Raw genomic sequence first — 22,119 nt, 5'->3', positions numbered from 1 at the left:
AGAAGAATTTATTTATTTTAAAAGCTAACAAAGTAGTCTCTGCCAATCCAGACAACTTTCCAAACTCCACTGCAGATCTGCTGAGAAATACACTCACTTCTATTCTCCTACTCCATTAACATGCCTGGTATGAGCCTCCACCACCTATTCTATTAACATTTCTAAAAACCAGAAAGTAAATAACCAGTGCAGTTAGACACCATTTTTACAGTACAGCAAAACTGATCCAAAAGAAAATTTATATGTATGTATGTCTGTTCATCCCCCTTCAAAAAAAAAACCTCAAGCATAAAGCAAACCACATACATAAATTGTGCCAGATGGTTAGCACATTTAGAAACAGAGATGGTCCTAAAATCAGCTCTGGATACACTCAACCTGATCAACAGCACAACTCAAGCCATACTCTCTGTGATTCTTCCACCCATCGTGCTTATTGCTGTAATTTGAAGGCAATGTGCCTCAAAACAGCAACACCTGTGGTCAGCAAAGCATATATACAAACTGAAATGTTGTTCTCCATAATAATATATAACATATAATAATAAAATTACACTGCACACAATCATAGCCTGCATAATCTATAATAATCATGTAACTGCTTTACATTATATGGTTCTTTATAGTGTATAGTCATGTGTTACAGAGATATATGAAAACCCAATACAACTTGCAAGCAACTTTTAACTTTGAAACTCTCTCTGTTCAGCTGACATTTAAAAAAACCTTACTTTTATTTCTGACTACTTACTCTGCTGGGTTTTGATACAGCTTTATTGGAGATGAAAGAATTCTCTATTCTCTTTCTACAAGCACAATCAAAAATCACATGTAGCTAATCTTTTACTACATCATAAATACACCTGAAGTGTCTGGAATAGTGAAAGTATTTGGTGTATTGAAGAGCCAAGTAGTGAAAGACAACAATTACAGCAAAAAAAGAATTTCTTCCACACCATTTTATCTTTCTGACTTCCATTCTAAGGGTAGAAGACTGAATTTTGCAACTTGCCTGCCACATTATTCAGCAAATTTGTGTTCTCAAGCAAGACAGTATAGTCTCTGACATACTCATGTCATGTACTCTCTAGCTGTGACTGTATGAATCAACTTCCTCTATTTATGGAAAGTGGGTACTAAATTAACTCTTGCCTTGGCATTTATCATCTACAAAGCTTCATTCTCAAATTCACGGGATATCCTCTGTCGGGCACAGTCTGCCATTCCAAGTAAGTTGTGTAACTCCTGCTGGCATGGTTAACCAAAGTCAACACATGTTCATATTGCAGAGGTAAAAAAACCAAACCAACAAATTGTTATAGCCTTGTGAAACACAAAACTCAAGTATATGACACCCAGACTGCCATCTCCCATTATCAGACCTGCACCCAGATCTGTTCAAGTGGTACCTCTTCCATTAGTTCTCTCCCTCTTGTAAAGGCAAACTAGATAAAACACATGTATCGAAAATTTGTCTTGTAGATTAGGAACTGAATTTCCAAATCTTAAACATAAATCCCGCCTCATTTTCTTCAGGAATCAGAAGTCATAAATGCTGCCAGTCAGGCTTACATTTAAATGGAAGGAGATGGGGCACATGTATAGTTGATAACTGCAAAATAACCACCTAAAATAAATCTGCCAAGGAATCCAATTACATCATTGAGCTTTAACCACTTAGACTGTACTTGCAGGAATGAGAAGGACACCCATTTAACAAGCTTCCTTCCTCTTCAACAAGCTTCCTTCCTCATTCTTTCCCTCCCCTCCCCTCAGATTCCCATTTAAAATGCTTTACAACAACCACCTACATCATGTGGATTATCTAAAATTAAGTTCTCTCTCTCTGTTATCATTAAGAGCTGCAAATTACCAACAGCTCACACCCAGGGGAAGATGTTTACTGAATAGATAGTACAGCTCTGTGGTCTTCCCAGCAGGGAGGAAAAAGCCACTTAAACAGATAAGCCATCCTTTCAACTTCTCTCCACTTCCACCTCCCTGCTGTACCCTTCAGCTCAAAGGAGCACCTAATCTTAGTGCCAGAATCAACACTGCACTTAAGTAAAAGAACTCACAACTCCAGCACTAACAGTCAAGCCGAGCTATAAAGAAACGTTCAATAACTTACTGAACACATCCCATGGGCGCTCTCTGCTACTTTGTTTTGGGAGATCCTATATTACTGTCTTTACATAACAGTTGTGAATTTTCCCCCCTCAACCCTGCAACTGCTGTCTCTTTAATCTTTGCTTAACTTGACTGCCACTCATATCCCTGCTCTTACACAAGCAAGATACCCTTAAACATATGGGAATGCTTCATGTCATGCAGCAAGGAATTACCAAACCCATAAAGTGCAGACTTCATGTGCATCTTAAGAGAAGATAAAAATCTCTAAGCAATTTGATTATGCAGAACAAGCCTCACATGCAGTTAATACCATATGCATCATGTAGATGTAATACTCCAGGATGTGGATTTGCCATGATACGTATTTAGACTACAATTCAAAATATTTTGCATGAGTTATCATTGCCTTTTCAGGAAAGGAAAAAAAAAAAATGTATTATCAGCGACAACTTCTAACTCTTTTAACCAGGCAGAACTAAAGAGGAAGATGAGGAACCACATGCCTATCTATAAAACACTGGTCATTATTCTCCCTTCTGTGGAAGGAGCATATTGCAAGTACTGCTGTTCTGAGACACACCACGGTCTTTCAAAGCAGCAGGAAGCTCAAATGCAAACAGAACCAACCCTTTCATCTCAAGTATAGGTCTGCAGGGACAACCACAGTTGAGTTCATAAGCTAATTTCTACACAGCCCTCTGTCTGCTGCAAAGACTCCTTCAACACAGCCCCCACAGAAATAACACAGAGAAGTCTAAAAAATCCTTCTGGGGAAGGGGGAAAGAAAAGAGGCAGGAAACAAAGGAACACTGAACTCCAATAGGTCTCTTCTGCTAATCAACAGAATGCTGCTGACATGATGTAAGGGCAGACTTGACACAGCCTGGAGAGAAGTAAGAGCATGCACCAGAAACTTCACAACAATCAGACACGGTTTTCAAACCACAGAAAGAGGGAAGAAGAATAAATCACTAAAAAATGTCATAGAATGAGAGAGCAACATATTAGTCAAAAGTACATGGATGAATAAAGGCACAAAAACACAGCTGCAAAAGGTTAAAGAGACTTCAAGAGAATTTCCTTTCTGTCCATCCCAACAGTCTAATTAGCAATCACTGTAACATACTGTAGCAATAGCTACCTAATACCTAGTGCCTCCCACACTTGCCCTTATCCACAAAGAGCTGTGGAAATACCCGCTGTCCAATGCAAGTCACAGTGGCTGCAACAATCACAACGGGGGGCTGGCTCCCCTCGCACACAGGATGTGTTTTATTGCCACAGTCAGTGTTACAAAACACACAGACCTATTTTCTGTTATTGCATCTCCACTTCCTCCTTTCACCCTTTACAATTCACACCGCGGTTATCCCAGGATCACGAACTGCAGAAGGTTTTATGTGATTTAAGGCCAGTCCAGACAAGATGTTTCGGTGCCAGGGCGCTGAGCAGAGCCTCTCCCGCAGCCCCGGGGGTCTCGGCTCCAGGCCAGCTGTGACACAGTGCAGCTGTGTAAACTCGAGCAGCCTGCTGGGGAGGCAGCCCTGCGAGAAAGCACTGGAGGAGGCCTCACTGCACACCCTTCCCCACTTCTGGGCTGCATTCCAGCTCAGACCCTTGGCCCTTGTCGGAGCTCTGCAGGTTTGTCTGCACCCGGCCATTTGCCTTACCAACCCTGACTCTGCCCTGACGACTCAAATCCTGGTGTTACCTTGGACCTACCCATCACTACAGAGCTCTCTGGTGGTCACCAGGCTCTTGGTTGACCCTGGCTAACATCATGAACCTGCTCTACCCTTGCCTGGCTATCCCACCTCAGTGGCAAGATCATTGCCCTCCCTGCTTTGTTGCCATGCTCAGCTTCCAGCCTGCCTTTTTTTATCAAGTAATCCCCTTGGTGCTCCGTGACAAGTGGAATAGGATAGCTTCACATTAAATTAATCTTTTGTTTATTCAGTTCTGCTCTAAATATTAATAAAACACACCCTTACACCAGCAGGGCACTGGAGTTCTGTTACTAAGGTCACAAGGATCAGTGGAGTATTTAACCATTGTTATTCAGAACAGGGCAACACTTGTCAAGGCTAAGCAAAAGGTTATATTGTAACATAAGTGAACAACAGCTTTTCAAAAAGGTAAGCAGCTAGAATACAAAATGAAATTTATTACTAAGGCTATAGCAGACTTCTCTACATTGTTTAGACTCCAAACAACTAGAACGGAAGTTATTTGCACAAAACAATGTTCTACACCAGGACTGAGACCTTGGTAATGCAGTGCTCAAAATTCCATTACTGTTACCTTATAGAAAGGCAAAAATTGCACTAAATCCTGCAGATCAACAGGGAGAGTCTAACTAGCAGGGGAGGGTGGGAAAGGGAAAGCAACAACTTAGTACCAGTTTCTTAATTATAGCTTTCTTTTTAGCTTCTGTTCTTCAGAACCAAATAGAGTACTAAAGCTGTTTTCTGTTAAACTCTTCCTATGTCCCTCAACTGTTTCAGCTAAAATAGGCAACATCAACTCAAGAGAAGTCAGCTTGTCCAGCAAACATTCAGGTGTCAATATTAGGTAGCCCTTGGCTTTTGACCTTAAATAATTCAATCAAAAATCCCCCAAAATCCCAGAGAATAGAAATCAGCATCTTTTTTGATCCTTGTAAGAGACACATGCCCTAGTGCTGCATTTCATTTCTCCAATACTGGTTATGCCAGGCAGGACTTTCACTGCAAAAGCCCTATCGTGTCAGGAAGACACAGAAGGCATTTGACTCCAAGTGCAGATTGACAAGAACAGGATCTTGAAAGGAAGGAAGCAAGACTTGGCTAGGCAGAGAAATAGAATCCTGCTTGTCCTCCCCTGTCCCTTCCCCTGGCAGGCTCTCATCACTCTGGGCACTGCTTAGTCAAAGCCAGTTGATTCCATCTCTACATATAGCTGGAGAGGGGCTTGTGAGGCATCTGCACTCTGCATCTCAGCAGGGGAAGGCACATCACAAAGGAAGTAAGCAGGAAGAAAGAAGATTGCCACAATGGAACAACTGCAGCTGGATACATATTCAGGTCCAAGATCCTTGCAACTTCAACGAAATTGCCTTCCAGAAAAATGTAGAATTGGATGGAAATCGACACCATGACTGATAAATACTATTTTTCTATCCTGCCCCCCACTTAAGAAAGTCAACTCTATCTTGAAAAAGGCTGGATGATTAAAGATTCTACTGTATAGTAAGGAATGCAGCAAAAGAGCTCAACAACAACGCCAGAGCAGGTTTTGAACTAAACAAACAGGCAGAAAACCATGTATTCCACTACAAGAACAGAATGCAAATTATGGCAATGATACTAATAATAAATTATTATTATTATTCATAATAATAAAATAATTACTCATTACACAAGTACCACACTCCCCATAGGCTGAAAGCAGTACAATGCTTTTCTTTTAAAAGTAAATAGATAATCCTGTAAAGGTAAGAATGTTGTGTACACAAAGGGACTCAAGATGACAATGAACAACCTTCATGATTGTAACCCTCAGTTTCAAGTGTTTGACTCTGGAAACTCACCGGTGCTTAGCAGACATGGGTAAACAATACAAGCCTTTCAGACACTGCTTCCAGCTGCCAGGAACATGAATGAAGACATATGTCTAATGTCAAAATGCCACAGTGAGACAAATATCCAGACTGTTTTACAGGCAGAACAGCAGCTACGTGTTTCAGTGACTTTCCTAAATCAGGCTGTCTTTCAAATGATTAGCATAAAAACTCATTCATCATTAAGGCTAATTAGGCAATTAATGAACTTTAAAAATTATACCTGAGGAGACTGTAAAATGTATTAAGCAGGCCAGGTCAAACTTACTGTCTTGTATATCTTAAAGGTTTGGGGCTGAACCACCCAATCTGGATTATTACAAGAGTGCAAATCAATTTTCTATCACAGGATTTACACTGTCTACAGCTTAGCTTTAACTCCTGATATGATTCTGAAGCCTAGGTATAACCAAAGACTTTTCAGAGGCATCACTAATACCACAGAAGATGTACAGCAGCATCCTTTTGAGTTAGTTTTAATTTACAAAAGTCTCAACCTCCTCCCTTCCCCCCGGCAAAAGATCTCAATCACAGCCCTAGAACAGAATTCATGTTAATCAGTCCCTATCAACATCCAACTAAGTGCTCCATTCCTCAAAGGAAATACTTAAACATACTTTTGATATTTTGTTCCAAAGATTTTACTTGAATCATTGTTGAAAAAAGAAAATTAAAATCCTGATTAAAGTAAAGCTAACCCATTGGCTCAAAATCATGTTTAGAAGCTTTATACTGCCGTCATCTTCATCCTATGCTGGCCTATTTTAGTGCTAATCTCATGTTCCCAAAAGAAAACTATCATTCAACAAACAGAAAGCAATGCAAAGCAAAAAAAAAAAAAAAAAAACAAAAAAAACACCACACACTCAGTGGCTGAGTTATAGCTCATCCTTCCCTCCCACACCCTGTTCCCCCTGCAGCTGTGAAGGCTCAGTACTCCAGCACAGCTGGTTTCAGGTGTACCACAGAGGTCAGAGAAGCAACAAACACTTTGTTGGGGAAGGAGGGAAACAACACCAAAAAAACCCACGCATTCGTGTCCAAAACAATGGCAAAACGGCAAGAATGAGTATCAAATAAATGCATGACAACTGCACTAAACCAAAGTACATTTGTGCTTTGCCTTTGTCAAAACCCAACCTACCCCAAGAGAAATATCCCAATTCTATCTCCTGCAGACTGATACCCTAGAAGATACATACACTGCAAAATACCTTAGCATTTCACCATGACACTGAAGACACCAGATGTTATATCTACGATACAGCAAAAGCACTGATAAATCACCATCACTGCCTCCTCCAGAAGTACAAAAGGAACCAAATTCCTGTCTTTAAGGCACAGCTACAAGGTCCTGCCCTGCTACTGACTCCATACTCTGAAGGAAGTAGGTAGAAGCTCCTATCCACATCTCGTATTGTGGAGTTCAGGAGAGCAATAGGGAACCTGACCTAGCTCCAGACCCAGGGTTTTCCCACCACACAAGTAGTGGGTTTTTCAGATCACACTCTGTGGCACTGAGTTAACCCCACGCAAGGCCAGAGGAGTTTTGGCATATCTGCAGCCTGGCACTAATTCACAGACATGTAAGCTCTTATTTGGTTCTAAGCCCTTCCTGGATAAGATAGTCATGCCTGACCCCATTTCATTCTGCCACTGTGCATGGTCTGTTAAGCACAGAACTTGCTCCTTTATGTTTCCCAGTGCAGTGGGCATGGTAGCACTGAAGTAGAGACCCCACCTTACCAGCATCTGGTACTTCTGGTTATAGCTCAAACAGCCACCAAATACTAAAAAGAGTTTAACACAGTACAATGAAACCTGAATATGATTCCACCGGAACAGGAGCAAAATACACCCTAAATTCCAGAGATTCACTGTGCACAAGAAAGTAAAACCCATATTCAAGAGCATGCAGTACAAGTTACATTCAGGACTAGATTACCAATTCCCATTATCAGTAGCAGGGCATTAGCATACCAATAATTTGCAGGCGTTATCAGGAAACTATATTAAACACAATATTTTCCACTAGACTGTTACAGAGACTGGTTACATTTAATACTGAAGCTGGCTTTTAAAAGTAATTCAGCTCTTTTTTTTTCCACTTTCAAACTCACAACTTTCTGGAATACTGCCACAGAATCAGGTGTCAAAACACACTAATTATCAGCCTGTTAGAATTCCACAGTTACTGAAATGATTTCGCTCTAGTGCAACATTCCAAATTCCCCCAAGCACTTTTTATTCCCTGTCAAAAATCATGGAATCATCGTTCAAAAACAGACAGGCAGGAGTATTGGTCTGAATAAAAATTAGCTTTTTTCCTCCCTCTCAGGCAATTTTGCCTAGTAGGCCTAAAAAAATAAAAAGCCATGGGAGAGTAGGGAGAGGCACACCATCTTGAAGTCTAGCTCCTGCCAACTCTAACACGCAACACCAATTTCCTGAAGTCCATTGCAGGCACCACCCCACAGAGCACAGAGGTTGGCTCCACATATCAGTAGGAGAGAAAAGGGACACTAACAGTTCCCCCAGCTTTAAACAGGCCTGACTTTATGACCACTGACCACGAATTCCTTTTTAAGCCATCACCATCTTTGAAGCACCTAAGCCTATTCTGCAGCAATTACGTGGAGCTCCTGTTAGTGGGAACTCTAATACTCACAATGGTCAAGCAGAGTCATCCAAGAGTTGCTGGCCCTCAGCATGCAGCAAAATTATGTGGAACAATCTAAAAACACAGGGTTAGACAAATATTTACAGCAGAGTAATGCTGGTCCACTCCTACCTTACATTTAGGGCAAGAAATGCTAATAGAGCACAAATGTGGTTCTTCAGGTGTCTCAGCTGTTTGAAATTTGAATATTATGCAACATCAGCCAAAGTCCTAAACATTAAATATCTACACTGTAAATGTGACTACAGTTTAATAAAGAGGAACGGGCCACAGAACATTTGCAGAAATAGGTGATGGGTCCTTCCTCTCATCTACCAGGGAATATTTTACACAAAACTCAGAACCTGAACATTATGTTCCTGGAGGTAAAATGCAACTTCTCATTTGAGGAACTGAACTAATAGGTTAATGACTGACTATGACTTATCTGCAGCAATGCAATCCCAATAAGTAAATCTAAGTTAAATGCAGCTGTTTTGGAGAGAATGGATTGGTTTTGTTTTAGACACACACAACTCTCACATTGTGCCACAGTGTCAGAGCTCAATTTTCCAAGGTTGTGTTCATGTGCTCTAAAGCAGTCATCAGCCTTTCAAACCAGAATCAAAAAGTAACTGTAGGATGTCACACCCTGTATCTCCTGCAAAATAGATCTAATTTTCCATTACAAACTGGTGATTGTTCCTGGGCAGGGGGAGGGAGAGAGAGACTAAGAAAGGCAGCTTTTGTACTATCAACCAGATTTTTCTTCTATTTCTACCACCCTCCTTCCTACAATTCTACAAGCTGAAAGACAGCCAGATAAATCAACGAAAGTATTTTTCACTGAAATATGACAACAAAGCATCTGAGAAGTTTCATAATACAGTTCAATTTCACTTTTCAATTACACTGTTAAACACAAGCACATATAACTACCTTTAAGAACTCACTAATTAATTTAAAATGCACATCTTAGAAGATGCTAAGAGAAATAGCTTTCAGAATGTTGCACTGTAGTACTCAATGAAACAGGAAATGAGGAACAAAGAAAGGAATTTCATAGATTCCAGATGTACTCTAACACCAGCTGGGAAATACAAGCAAGAATCAACTACAGCCTTGTAAAAAGCTACCACTAACTAACCGTTTTCTTCTAGAGTTCTTGAAGAAAAGTAAGTAGCTGTAAACAATTTGTAAATAGAAATATTTTTAGAAGGAATTGGAAACAGTAGTAAAAATAAACTTCTTCCTCTCCCTCCTATTTTTAAGGAGTTTAAAACTCAGTCACCAGTTCATCTGGTTTTCTGAGTTGCTTTTTTTAAACATAAGAAATCTGTATAAACAGTCATAACAGAAGCACAACTGTAAATAAAATATTTTAAGTTGTCTACTTTCCAATACTTGGAATACTACAGCTGAATGAAACTCAAAAGCAAAGAAAATTTTAAAAACAGTAAAGTTGATTTATACTACATGCTTTTCATGCAACTGGAACTGAATGGAATTTAAATTTGCAAATTGCCACCAAACAAGTTATCGGTCACTTAACATTTTTATTCCTACATTATCTATAAATAAAATTAAAAAGAAATAAAAATAAGAAACGCACTCCAGATAGAAATCTTGGCAATAAAACTCCTTCACAAGTTCAAACACCCTTCTGCTCCCTGTGTAACACATCTCCAATGTTTCATCTTCCTTTTTTTGAAACACAAACTCAGGCCTTTCAATGCAAACTTCTTCTAAATGGATTTTGAAATCTCTTAGTAACAAGTTTAGAGACAAACAGACAACTATATTTCCTCCCAAAGCCACTGTTACATATGAGGAGAAAGCTTAACCATGCATCTTATAGAAGACAGATCTTCCTCCCCTCACCACAGAAACCTGTTCTTCCCAGCTTCAAGACTTTTCATTCATTGCACATGGAAGAACTGAGACACTTCACCTAATGTTCACCCACCTACTAGCAGTGTATAAAAGTACATTCATATTTATGCAAATTAAACATTGCATCAAATGCTATCTGTTCAAACCTACCAATCATTGTTAAATAAGTGAAACCCTCTTACCATCACAGCACACTAATCCATTTCAGTCAATGGCAACACTTTCAGCAAGACTCAATTGTTGGGCTAATGAAGGGACCTTCGTTTTGCCCCAGTGCTCCCTGAGAGCTAGTAACAGGCAAATGCACAAGTCTCTAGTGAAGTAGAAAAAAATGGTAATACTTCAGAGGTCTGGAATGAAAACTGAACAGCAGAAACATTAATCAGAAGCCTCAGAAGTCTTCAACATTTGTGTTCTTTCCTCAACAGACTTCAAAAATACAGATACACTGTATTTTTTCCCTTTCAGGCAGAAGGAGGATTAAAAAAACCAAACAAACCTCAAAGACCTCAAACTTTCCACTGAATATATGAAGTGTTTTACAGCTGGCAATGATCCATTAAAATTTGAGACAGGAAAACGGGGAAAATATTCCAGTTCTTCATAATTTTGAAGCTTCACATCACATTTTGCAAAACTTTCACCCAGAAAAGTCTTCTATAGGAGGAAAACAACATGTGAAGTTTCAGGGAAGTTCCTTTCCCCTTGGTAGAGGTTAGGATGGGAGAGGAAGGAAGTTAGATTTGTTTTGTTTTTACTCCAAAACAAAGCTTTTATTTGGTTCCTAAATTCAGTCACCAGTCTACTACACTGAAGAAATCAGACACTGCTAAAGAGCAGACACTTCATAAGATTTAGCAAATGTCAGTAAAATCAGAAGGTTAAAAAGGGCAAGTCCACAATCAGCTTTTCAACATATAACTTGTTATTAACTCCAAGCTCAAGCTTTTCCTCAGTGTAACCACAGAACACATAAACCTCCAGTACTAGAAAGTTTAAAAGCACAGCATTAAGACTTACTAATACATGCTTTGACTATTAATATAAGCCTTAGATGACTTGCTCCCCAGAAGCATTAACAGTCCACTGGCAAATACACATTAATTTTTCTTTTACATATTTGGCTGAACATTTGTTGGTCAGATCAATATGAGCAATGCAACTGTCTGATACTCACATCTTTTACAGTATTCAGCCAAGTCTACAAGCGTCTGATTTTATTCTAGGCTTCTTGCTCTCACAAGAGCCAGCTGTAAGATTTATTCTCCAAACACATCCGTTTGCAAAGTGAATTGTAACAACATGAGAGGTATTAAGTAAACCCTTAACAACCCAAAGTGGATTTTACCTCATCCTTTCCCCCCCACGTCCTCCAAGAAAAAAAATTGCTACATGAGATACTCAAAGACTTAATTTAGCTCTCACAGAAGTGCAATTACTGGCTTTAACTGAATTATTCCTAATTTATATTCCTGTAATGGAGATCAGTCAGTGAGAAAGAATAGAGGGAAATTTAACCTGATTAATACTATCAAAAGTATTTTTGATGAGGTTTTTCTAATCTTGGTGTAGGCAACACTGTCCAGTGTTTACATGAGATCTTCCTAAATTGGGAGACCAGTGCATCAGTGCAACATGGGAGTTCAGTGCAACTGAATGACTTAATATGATCACTGTATTTGACAACGTAACTGCATAAGGAGAAACCTTGCTTTGATACAGAGAAAGGGGAGAGGGACTTCTGTTAGGTATAAATATGATAATCAACATTAGGTGCCTCAGCTTTAAAAGTCAAAGTGAGATGGAGAAATGGGGAAGCATGTGTGACTATTAATGCCAGCTAAAACACCTAAACTTTCATAAACAGCTAAGGCTCCCAAACTGAGTGTGAGATTCAAGTAGCTCTCAAGCAGAAGGTCAGAGATACAGATACATCAGCTTGTCAGATAATCCTCTTGCTGTTCTCACTGGAACTTTAATATATGTTCTCCAGAGCAGATGACCAAGCTGGTGTGTAATGGCAGGTAACAAATACAGCACCATCAAGAAAGCTTATTGTAAGGAAAAGGAGTGAAGAGCACAGAAAGTGTCAGGCAGTGTCATGATGCTGCCAGTACCCACACATGAAAGCAAGGGATGCACCTGCTGTCCCCTCCGATTTCCCACACACGCACAGTCTCAGTCCAGCTCTTGGATATTTGTCCAGAAACACCTCTGACAACCACTGGAGTGCACAGCTCACTAAAATGGAAAAAAACTAAACCTGAAAAGAAAATTAATTTGCTGTCTTTGGTTCTGCTTTGCAAAGTTAACTGGATTTTCTTTTCTGTGAGCAGAGCAGCATCAGACAACAGCAGGTGTGCAAAGAGCACTTCATGGCTGGCAGCAAGATGAGTAGGGAAGGGGAAAGACAAGACCTGCATTCTCAGCAACATCGAGGTACTAATTTGGGTGAGCATATCATGATTTCATGCTTTGGACTGCAGCTAGGAAACAATTAAAGCAATATGCAAAACATGAAGAACAGCATCAGGCAGAATAGACACATAAAAACAGAGCAAGAGAAGCTAATACCGACATCTAACTAGCAATTTCAGAACTAAAAATCTGGTTTTAACCAATGATAGTGAAATAGTAAAAAAAAAAAAATTACAAAAAACATTTGTCAGTCTGAAGAGTAATTCAAGGCAATGAAGTTTTCAAAAGCATTTTCTGGAAAACTGAGAAAGATATCCAGCACTTTTATGTCCTTATGTAAGAGCATTTGGCACTCTGACCACCAGGTAATCACTTTCATGAAGAAGCAAGAAGATATTTGCTTCTCATGAGACAGATTAGTAACAGTTTTTGCAAATGCACCAATTTCAGAAGAAGACCAGAAAACCTAACAAGTTTGCTTAATGGCATCAGAAGCCTTGAGCAGGTCTGTTTAACAGAGTCACTCCTGTGAATTTACCTCTACACTCTTTAAAAACCAAAACACATGGGCTTCCACTCATATATGAATCCTTCTCTACTTAAAAGAAAGTAAGGCTAGGGATGGAAAGCTATGGAATTTGATATCAGGCTGGCAGCCCCAAACACAACTATCTTCTCCAAAACTACATTTACTGCAGCATTTTTCACTGCTACATCTGTTTCCTCATCTCACTTGCAGAATATATCGTCTCCATTTTTGCTCCAGCCATGGCTGCTCTTGACAGTCCATAAACAGCCATGGCACTGCCTCTAGAAACAGCACTGGTCCCAGACCTTTTCCATTGAGCACACTGAACACAAGCTGGTCAGAACATAACCACCAACAAATCTAGCAACTCAAATACTGAGCCAGCAGTGACAATCTGCATAATTTATTCGGCACCTTCCATAGCCTGTGAGACTCAAGCCTTAATTAGCATTGCTACAGTCAATCAATAAGAACATTAAGTTACCACTTTATTTTACCTTTTATTTTATGCAACATCAGTTGCTATTATTATTTTCAGTTATTTTATTTATTTTATGCAACGTCAGTTTAAGCTGCACTTGTAAACTTTTTTATGTGAAGAAAACGTCTTGAGAAGTCTTGAATTTATTCAGGGTGAGATGCAAATAGCTCTTCTTCCTTTCTTTACTTCTTGGTCCTCTAACTTAGAAACACCGGAAAAAAAACATTGTTATCTTTATAAGAAACATTTCACACTTCCTAAATAATAATTTTCCATATATATATATATATGTAGTGAGAGAGAAAAATTCTCTCGTTCTAAAAATATCTATTCTAGAACCTTTGGCCCCATTTAAATGGGAATAAATCCTTTTACAGTATTATGCAATGAACGAACATATTTAGTCGTAATTACAAGTAACCACTTAAGACAAGGCACTAAATCCCAGCAGACATTAAAAGGGACATCTTCTCAAGACAAAATTGCTTTCTCTGAACAACCTTAGTATTATCAGACTTAAGGGAGACCTTAAATTTGTCAGGGACAAGATTAGTTTCTTCTTAGCCTGGGAAATGTAGAGACAGCTCTCAAACCTTTACTCTGTACCAAGTTTAATGATGGAAGCCTGTAAGTATCTTCTCTTGGCAAATGACCTGCTTAAACACCAGTAAACTAGCACTTAACTAAATACTCTGCCTGATTTTACCCAAGACTCTCAGTTTCACAAAATTTAACTGCTTTCACAGTGTCTTAAACTACATAGCTCTGTGTGGATTAGTAAAGAAGGCACACTAAGAATAAAGAGGCAAAGAGATGGCACATCTACACACCAACCATCTTCATTTTGTCAACTGGATATAGACAAGGCCCTACAGTTCCTGAAAATTGTGTGAGTTTAGAATAAACTGTGTGTGAAACACTAACCTACATCAGGTAGGAGGCAACTTTTATCAAAAATATTTCACTGCTTCATGATTCTAATCACACTAAGTGCTAAAGATAGCTTATGCTGCTGGAATTCCCACATTTTAGACTAAGACCTCAACACCCTGTAACCACAAAACAGCCCTTTTGAAAGATGATAAAAGAAAGCTCCAGAAGTTCATTAATGTCTTCAATGGCAACAAGTGCTCACAAGTGGATTGTTATTATCTGTCAGCTCAAAAGAATGATGAGCAAAGGGTCCTCCTCATTACATTACAGCCCCCATAAACTCTCAGTGTGCAATATCCTCCTGCCCCAATTGCTACTTTCAAACTATCAGACAGAACTATAACAAGCTCTACTACTGATAGAAAAAATACTATTTTAAAGCAGAGCCAAATGCCCCTAAGTATAACAGTACTAGATTTCAGGGACATGAAAAGCTTGCTAAAGTGAAAATTCACAAATGAGCTGTTTCTTTAGATTTTTCAAGTATAAACAATTTCACAAAGTAAAATCTGGCAGCAGGTTCTCTGCTAGCCAGCATACGGCTTTCAACAGTAGAAACACTAAACATGAGCTTTTATTTTCTCAACTGGAAGTTTAACAGTTGATGCCATTTAAGGACAAAAAAAGTAGCAATTAAGTACAGCATATTTATTAAATATTAACAGTACAACAGAAGTCATGTTGTCAAGCAGAAGGCTCTCTTTGTAGTTTTTCCAGCCAATCATCAGCCATAGAGCCTTATGTTGTTTCCTTTCAGGTTTTGAAACACTGACTCATGGAAATATCAGCACTGCACACTTCCTCAAAGTGGCAATCTTATAGGAAGTGTTTGTTTAGTCTTACATGACACATTGTTTTGTTTATGTATAAGGGATTCCGGTAAAAATAATTTTCAATTAAGGAAAAAAAAAGACATAAGCACAACGGTTTCAGTTATGGGAAGCCAAAATAAATCAATTTCAACTAGACATCTGAACAGCACATTCATTAACACAAGTACTACTTTTTTGTTTCTACTGTACATTACTTCCTTGCAACATGAGCAGAAGTTGCCAGGCATTAACTTCTTTCAATTCAACTAACCCCAAAAGAAACTGGACAAAAGGTAGCACAGTAACAACTCCTCTTAACACTGGTACCCACATCAACAGTTCACATTGCTGCTCCACAACTTCAGCATCTCAATGAGACATCTTTAGGAGGTGTCACACCATTGTCAGTTCAACTGAGTGAGGCAAACACACAGCTTACTACAAACATTCTCAACATTTTCAAAAAAGGAGACAGATGGCTCAAGCTAACTTCAAGCATGACTAGAAACAACACTCCTCAGAACATGGAAGCACTTAGGAGATCCAGGATGTTATTACCCATCTAGCTAAATATGGCTAATTCCATGCAGCCCACCAGTCCCAAAAGAACAAGTTATATGAGCAGAAGAAAATGCCTTCAGTTACCTGCAGCTTCTTGGAAATACAGGACAAGCCAGCCACAGCAGTACACTGCATTAGGGCATTCAAACATCTCTAGGCTACAGATGTTTTGCACAGCCAGAAGCCTCCCAGCTGCATCCACCTCGCCATTAAGAGAGGCATGCCAACATGGGTGTCCACTCTGTTTGCACTGATTCCTCAATGCATCGATCCTACGTTTCATTCAATTTATTCTAAGGCACACCTGTATATCAGTGTCCCTATTCATGATTTGCCAGCAGACGTGCTACAGAGAAGGAAACGTCTTATCAGATCAAGCACAGAATATCTGAAAGTCAGAGATCAGTCAGAGCTTGGCTATGAAACAAGCTCCCAAAGAACAGAAGTGACTATTTCCACAGCATGATAAAGCAAAGCAAATCAACACAGAAAATGACTTATCTTCTTGCCCTCAAATAACTTTTCTCTTAACCCATCTAAAGATTCAAAGCCTCCTGTCACTAGAAGAGAGAAAACCAAAATACCCATGTATGGGGGCTGCTATAAGAAATGTACTATTGGGAACAGCTGAAAAAAGTAGCATCACTCCAATGTTCATCATCTTTTCAGTGGTGCCCAGCAACAGGATGAGGAGTAAAGGCCATAAATAGAAACAGTAAGTTCCACCTCAACATGAGGAAGAACTTCTTTATTTTGAGGGTGGCAGAGCACTGGAACATGTTGCCCAGAAAGGTCATGGAGTCTCCCTCTCTGGAGACATTCAAAACCCACTTGGACACTTTCCTGTATAACCCATGCTAGGTGACCTTGCCTTGGCAGGGGCTTTGCAGCCGATGATATCCAGAGATCCTTTCCAACCCTAACAACTCTGTGAATCTGTGACCTCCCTTCAGATCCAGCCACAGGACTTTATGTAGGGAGCCTACAAGCCCCATACACAAATTCTACAAGATTAGGATTGCTCTACGAGGCCAATCTGATTAGGAATACTTCCTCAACCCATCAAAGCAATCCCGCCACTTCCTATTTCTCTGCAAATTTCCTAGGAGATAGTGAGCTCCAGAGCGGAGCGTGACTTTTGAACACGAGTGGCAGAAATCCGCGGAGCCGCCGGTAAGCGTCCCCCGGCAGGCGCGGGCAGGCGGAAGCGCTCGGGCGCGCCCCCTGCCGGGCAGCGGCGGAACGGCTGCGCAGCGCCGGGCATTGTGCTCGCCATCCTGCGGGAAACACCTTCCGCTAGGACGGCACCAGCCCAGCACCGCTGCGCCCGGGATGCTCGCGGCTCTTCCTCTCGCTATCCAGCCTAAAAACCAGCGGGGATCCTTGCTGCAGTTCTACAGTAATCGAGTGCTTAGCTCGGATAGGGGTTCCGCTCCGACAGCTGAAGTTAGCAGCAGGATTAACTTTAGTGCGCGACATAATGAGATTAATCTCAAGACTTTTGCTGTTGTTATTGTCTTCGATCTCTTCAATAATTCAAAGAAATTCCCACACTCTCGTGACTCCAACCATTCAGGTATAAGATCATAACTATTTTCTTCTCAAAAAAACTAATTAAACACGAACACTTCAGCCACAAATCATCATCCTATACGCGAGATATGTCAGCCCTTTTACTAAAAAACACCAGATAGAAACAACTTCCAATATCACTCACATGGTGTCCAGATTTCTCCCTTGTGAAAAGATCTTTATTATTTTCCCCTCCCCTCTTTGAAACAAGTCTCCGACCATACTCTGTAGTCTTACTGAATCTCTTTTATGGATGTATACGAGAATATAAAATGGACACATAATTTTTAGTTTGTATGATACAATTTTAACTCTTAAAAACTGCTGTAACTAAACTACCTGTTGACAATTAACGAGGAAACGATCCTAGCAATGGTCTCTTAGAAATGCTAACACCACTATCCAATAATGAGATTTTCTACGTAATCTCACGTTTCAGTTTTATCTAACGCGCCAATTGGTGGCTGCAAATTTTCTTCCGAACGCAGGGAAACGCAAAGGGAGATTTTTCAAGAGCTTTATTAAGAAGCCACACGCCCTCGGTACCCACCGCTGAACTTCGCGCTTCCCCTGCAGCTCGCAGCCCCCACGCCTCATCCCGGGGAGGAAAACCGCTCCCTCGGCATGTGGGACCGATTGTCTTACGGAAACGAGGGATTTCCCTCCCAGCCGGCACACTCAGAACTAAACCAGGGAGAGTTTAATCCGCTCGCTGACATCTGTCGCTTACTTTCTAATAATGTGGTTTGGAACTCGCTCAATAGCAAGAAGAGCGAATCTCCAAAGAGCGAGCCGGAGGAAGCCATGAGCAAGCGACGGCAGCCCCTGCCTGTCCCCCAGCCGAGGGAAGGGGCTGAGACAGCGGCTCCTGCATGCACACGGCCGCTTTGGGGCCGGCTTCACACCAGCTCTGCCAGTGACACACAGTGCTGAGACTCGGTGACCGCCTGCAAACTTTTAGAGCGTATCTTAGCGGCAAAAATGAGAAAGAAAAACAGAAAAAAACCTACCCTACCAAAAAATAAACAGCAAAACCCGCGAAATCAGCTGAATATCCTGCGACGCCCGGACGCCCGCCGGCGCCGCTCGCCTGCCGGACGCAGCGCGCCGCTCGCCTGTCCCCGCGGCACCGGCCGCTTCCCCGGCACCGACCGCACGGTCCGCGGAGCCCCCGCGGAGCCCCCCCGGGCCGCGGGCACCGCCCGCCCCGTCGCCCCCGGCGCTCCCCTGGCGGGACGCAGAGCGCAGGGCAGCACGAATGGGCGCTCGGCACCTCGGCTCCAGCGGGGGCTCCCTGCCCGCTGCCCCGCGCGCTCACCGATTTTAATCCTGACGCTCTGGAAGACCCGCAGCCCCTCTTCTTCCACCGCCATGGTGGTGCTGCCGCCGCCGCTGCGCCTGACGCTCAGCAGTGCTGGAGCCCCGCCGCTGCGGAGGCGCGGGGAGCGGGCAGGAGGAGGCAGGCGAGATGCTCCGCCAGACGGGAAGGAGGGAGAACGGCCGGACGGCTCGGGACGCACGGGCACCGGGCTGGAGCGAGCGAGGCACAGAGCGGCCGCGCAGCCCAGCGGAGCGCAGCGCCCGCCTCTCCCCCCGCGGGCCGGCAGCGCCCGCCCCGCCGCAGCCCCCTCATTGGCCGGCGGGGCGGCGGCCGCGGCGCTCATTGGCCCGCTGCCCGGCGGGGCGGGGGGAGCGCGCGGGGGGAGCGCGGAGCGCGGCAACAGCTGGAGCGCGGCCGCCCCCCGCAGCCCGGCCCCGCAGCCCGGGCCCGCCGGGACCCCCAGCGGGCAGCGCGGGCAGGGCGAGGGCTGACTAACTCCGTGGCCCCGCTCCAGTACCGGCCCGGACCAGCCGCCAGGAGCAGGCGTTGGCGTCATGGCGAGAGAGAGGGAGGGAGGGAGGGAGGGAGGGATGTGCAAGTCCTCTTTCCCACACAGCCATAAAGAGAGGGCTCTAGCGATGCCCCAGGTTGAAAGCCATTCATTAGTGAGGAAAAGAAGTCCCGTATTAAATAAACAAACCCGTTTGGGCGCTGAGAGCAGGCCAGTCTGTCTCCTGGCTCTATTTGATCAGCGGCAAAGCTGGCTCTACCTGATTGCATGGGGAGAGCAGGGAATTCAGATTTCAGACTTGCATTATTACACATTAAACAGCAAGAAATAGGACCTCTGTCAGTGTTCAATGCCAAACTTCGGGTCTTGTAAAGTCAGTAATTGAAATACGCCTTTCCTAAAAGTCTGGCAAAAGCAGAGCACGAAGTTCAGTGAGGTCTACAGACTACATTATTTCAAAAACCAAAAAATCAAATTACCTTTGGTGCAGTCACAATCCCCCTAAAGAGGCTTGGAACATCCCTATGCAGAACAGCCCAGGCACATCACTGTCCAGTATGTCTGATATGCACAACAAAATGCCCTTTCTCAAGTCTGCAAACAAAAAAACCCCATAATACAATTAAATACTTTCCTGTTCTAGCTCTAATTTCAGGAGTGAGAGAAAGGCAAACTCACTGAAGACAATCTACACATTAAATGTATACATTAATGTATACATGTATACATTAAAAAGCTAGTAATGAAGGACAGCAAGTAAACATAAGGCAAATCAGTCAAGCGCAGTATGAAGTCTGTACCAAAGAGTCTAATGAGAACAGCTGAGCAATCCATCACTGCTTGAATTATGGAAGGTACAACATATAATAAATACCCTTTATTAAAAAAAAAAAAAAAAAAAAAAAGTAGAAGGAGAGATGTTGAAATATATAAGAGCAAATGAAAAGTTGGGAAGGAGCTACAATAGCAGAGGAAGTCAGCAGCTTGTAGGAAAGCCTGAGGCATCTGAGTTTTCCCATACAGGTATGGGCTTAACTGAAGGAAACTGGCAAGCTCACAGCAAAAAAAGGAAGCAGTGAGTTATCTTAAGGAGCTGCCTGACTTACTGTTTCTTCCTTGTCTGCATAGCCAGATGACATATGTAATTTGATAAAAATACTTTTACAGCACAGGACTCCAAGGAGATTTTATACAAGGCTTCCATTTACCAACATCCATGCCTTAATTCCTTCTTCCTTGCTGTAATATGCCCAATGTCCTCTGTAACCTCATTATACCCATTCCACCATGTGCCATCTTTTCTTTTATAATGCTCTCTTCAACAAGCAACGCTTCAGCTCTTCTGCTTGCTGGTCCTTCACATCCCCTATGATACCTTCAGTGCTCCCTGCCCTAATAATCTTTAACATTTCCTGCACCATAACCCAAATTTCAATTGTCACAATACTTCTGATTCCCCTATTTTTGTCTCACCTTCCAGCTGGACAAGAGGCAACGTAAGCAGCAGTCTGAACAGAAACTACAAGAATGCTGATCAGAGAGCTTACATTTTAAGGTGGACATTATCTCAGACTAGCTAACCTGATGATGCCTCTCAGATGCTGGATGTGACAAACAAGCAATTTTGGGATATACATGGCTGTTTTAACACTCTATACATGCTCAGATATAAAAAGGAATACACGAAGTCTGTTGCTTTTGCTACTTCACCACACATGCATATTCCTTGAACCTATTACCAAAAAAAATGCAAGTCCACTGGGCTATCTCACTGAAGAAAAATGGCAAGCAAGTGTTACATACAATGCTGTTCACAGGCACAAACAAAGAATTACAGCTATAAGCAAGTGGATAATGTTTAGCTATAAGCAAAGGTAAATGTATCCTGTGCTTAGGATCTTTATAAATCTTCCTCAACAGCATCAGGGAGAAACCTGCTTCCATGCTCTAAATATTAGGGACATCTTGAATAAAATATTTTACTTCTGTGTTTGCCTTTGCTACATAAGGACTTCAGCTGGCCTTGTTTCCCTGTTGGAAGCTTTTCTTATCTCCAGAAATTTGACCCCAAAATAGTAATTTTTTTAAAAAATCAAATTTTCAATTCTTTTCCCAGCACTTGGTGCTGTAAGGGTTGTTCTCAGCATATACTGAACAGACTATACTTCCCAATTTGCCATTGCATTCTTTTCAGACAGTCATGGCATTTCTATCTATATCCTTTATGCTTAGGAAATGAAATAATATATCTACCTACAATATCAGGCATTGTATGTTCACAAAAATCAAGCTATGTATAAATTCTCCACCCCTTTATGTGCACCCAAATTTGCAGTCAAAGCCCACCACCTTAAATCTAATGTCATTTGATCCAGCATAAATTCACCTTGTAATCTAAGGTGCTGGTTTTCTCCCACACCCTAACTTCAGGTGTTCCTTTCAACCTCTCCCTGTGCTAACACTGGTCTTGCAAGGGTGTGTGGTGTAACACATATGTTGGGTAAAAAAAAAAAATACACTACCATGACTCCCATTTGTATATTGTGAAAAATAAGAGGTCTATAAGCTATGACACTTGGAGACTCTTTACCCACTATCATAAGCAAGCTGATCAGAAAGCATCTCTGTCCAAAGGTGTCATTAGGGCACAGTGGCATGCTGGGCAGCTTTAGGAATGCATACCTGCCCATGGCTACAC

The 22,119-nt window shown here is 41.7% G+C and overlaps 1 protein-coding gene across 2 annotated transcripts in view; it reads right to left on the bottom strand.

Annotated features, from left to right (window-relative positions):
* Window positions 1-19,166, bottom strand: part of RASA3 (RAS p21 protein activator 3) — a 128,703-nt gene extending 109,537 nt beyond the window's left edge. For both annotated transcript variants that reach the window (XM_088160120.1, XM_014885082.2), the window contains exon 1: window positions 18,908-19,166. In XM_088160120.1, coding sequence (XP_088016246.1) covers window positions 18,908-18,962 — 55 coding nt within the window. In that variant the 5' untranslated portion in view covers window positions 18,963-19,166. The remainder of the gene's footprint in view (window positions 1-18,907) is intronic.
* Between the last annotated feature and the right edge of the window lie 2,953 nt (window positions 19,167-22,119).

This window comes from Sturnus vulgaris, chromosome 2 (genome assembly GCF_052056855.1).
Source record: "Sturnus vulgaris isolate bStuVul1 chromosome 2, bStuVul1.hap1, whole genome shotgun sequence".
NCBI lineage: Eukaryota > Metazoa > Chordata > Aves > Passeriformes > Sturnidae > Sturnus > Sturnus vulgaris.
The sequence above is the reverse complement of the archived record's forward strand: the minus strand, read 5'-3'. Positions and strand labels throughout refer to the sequence as shown.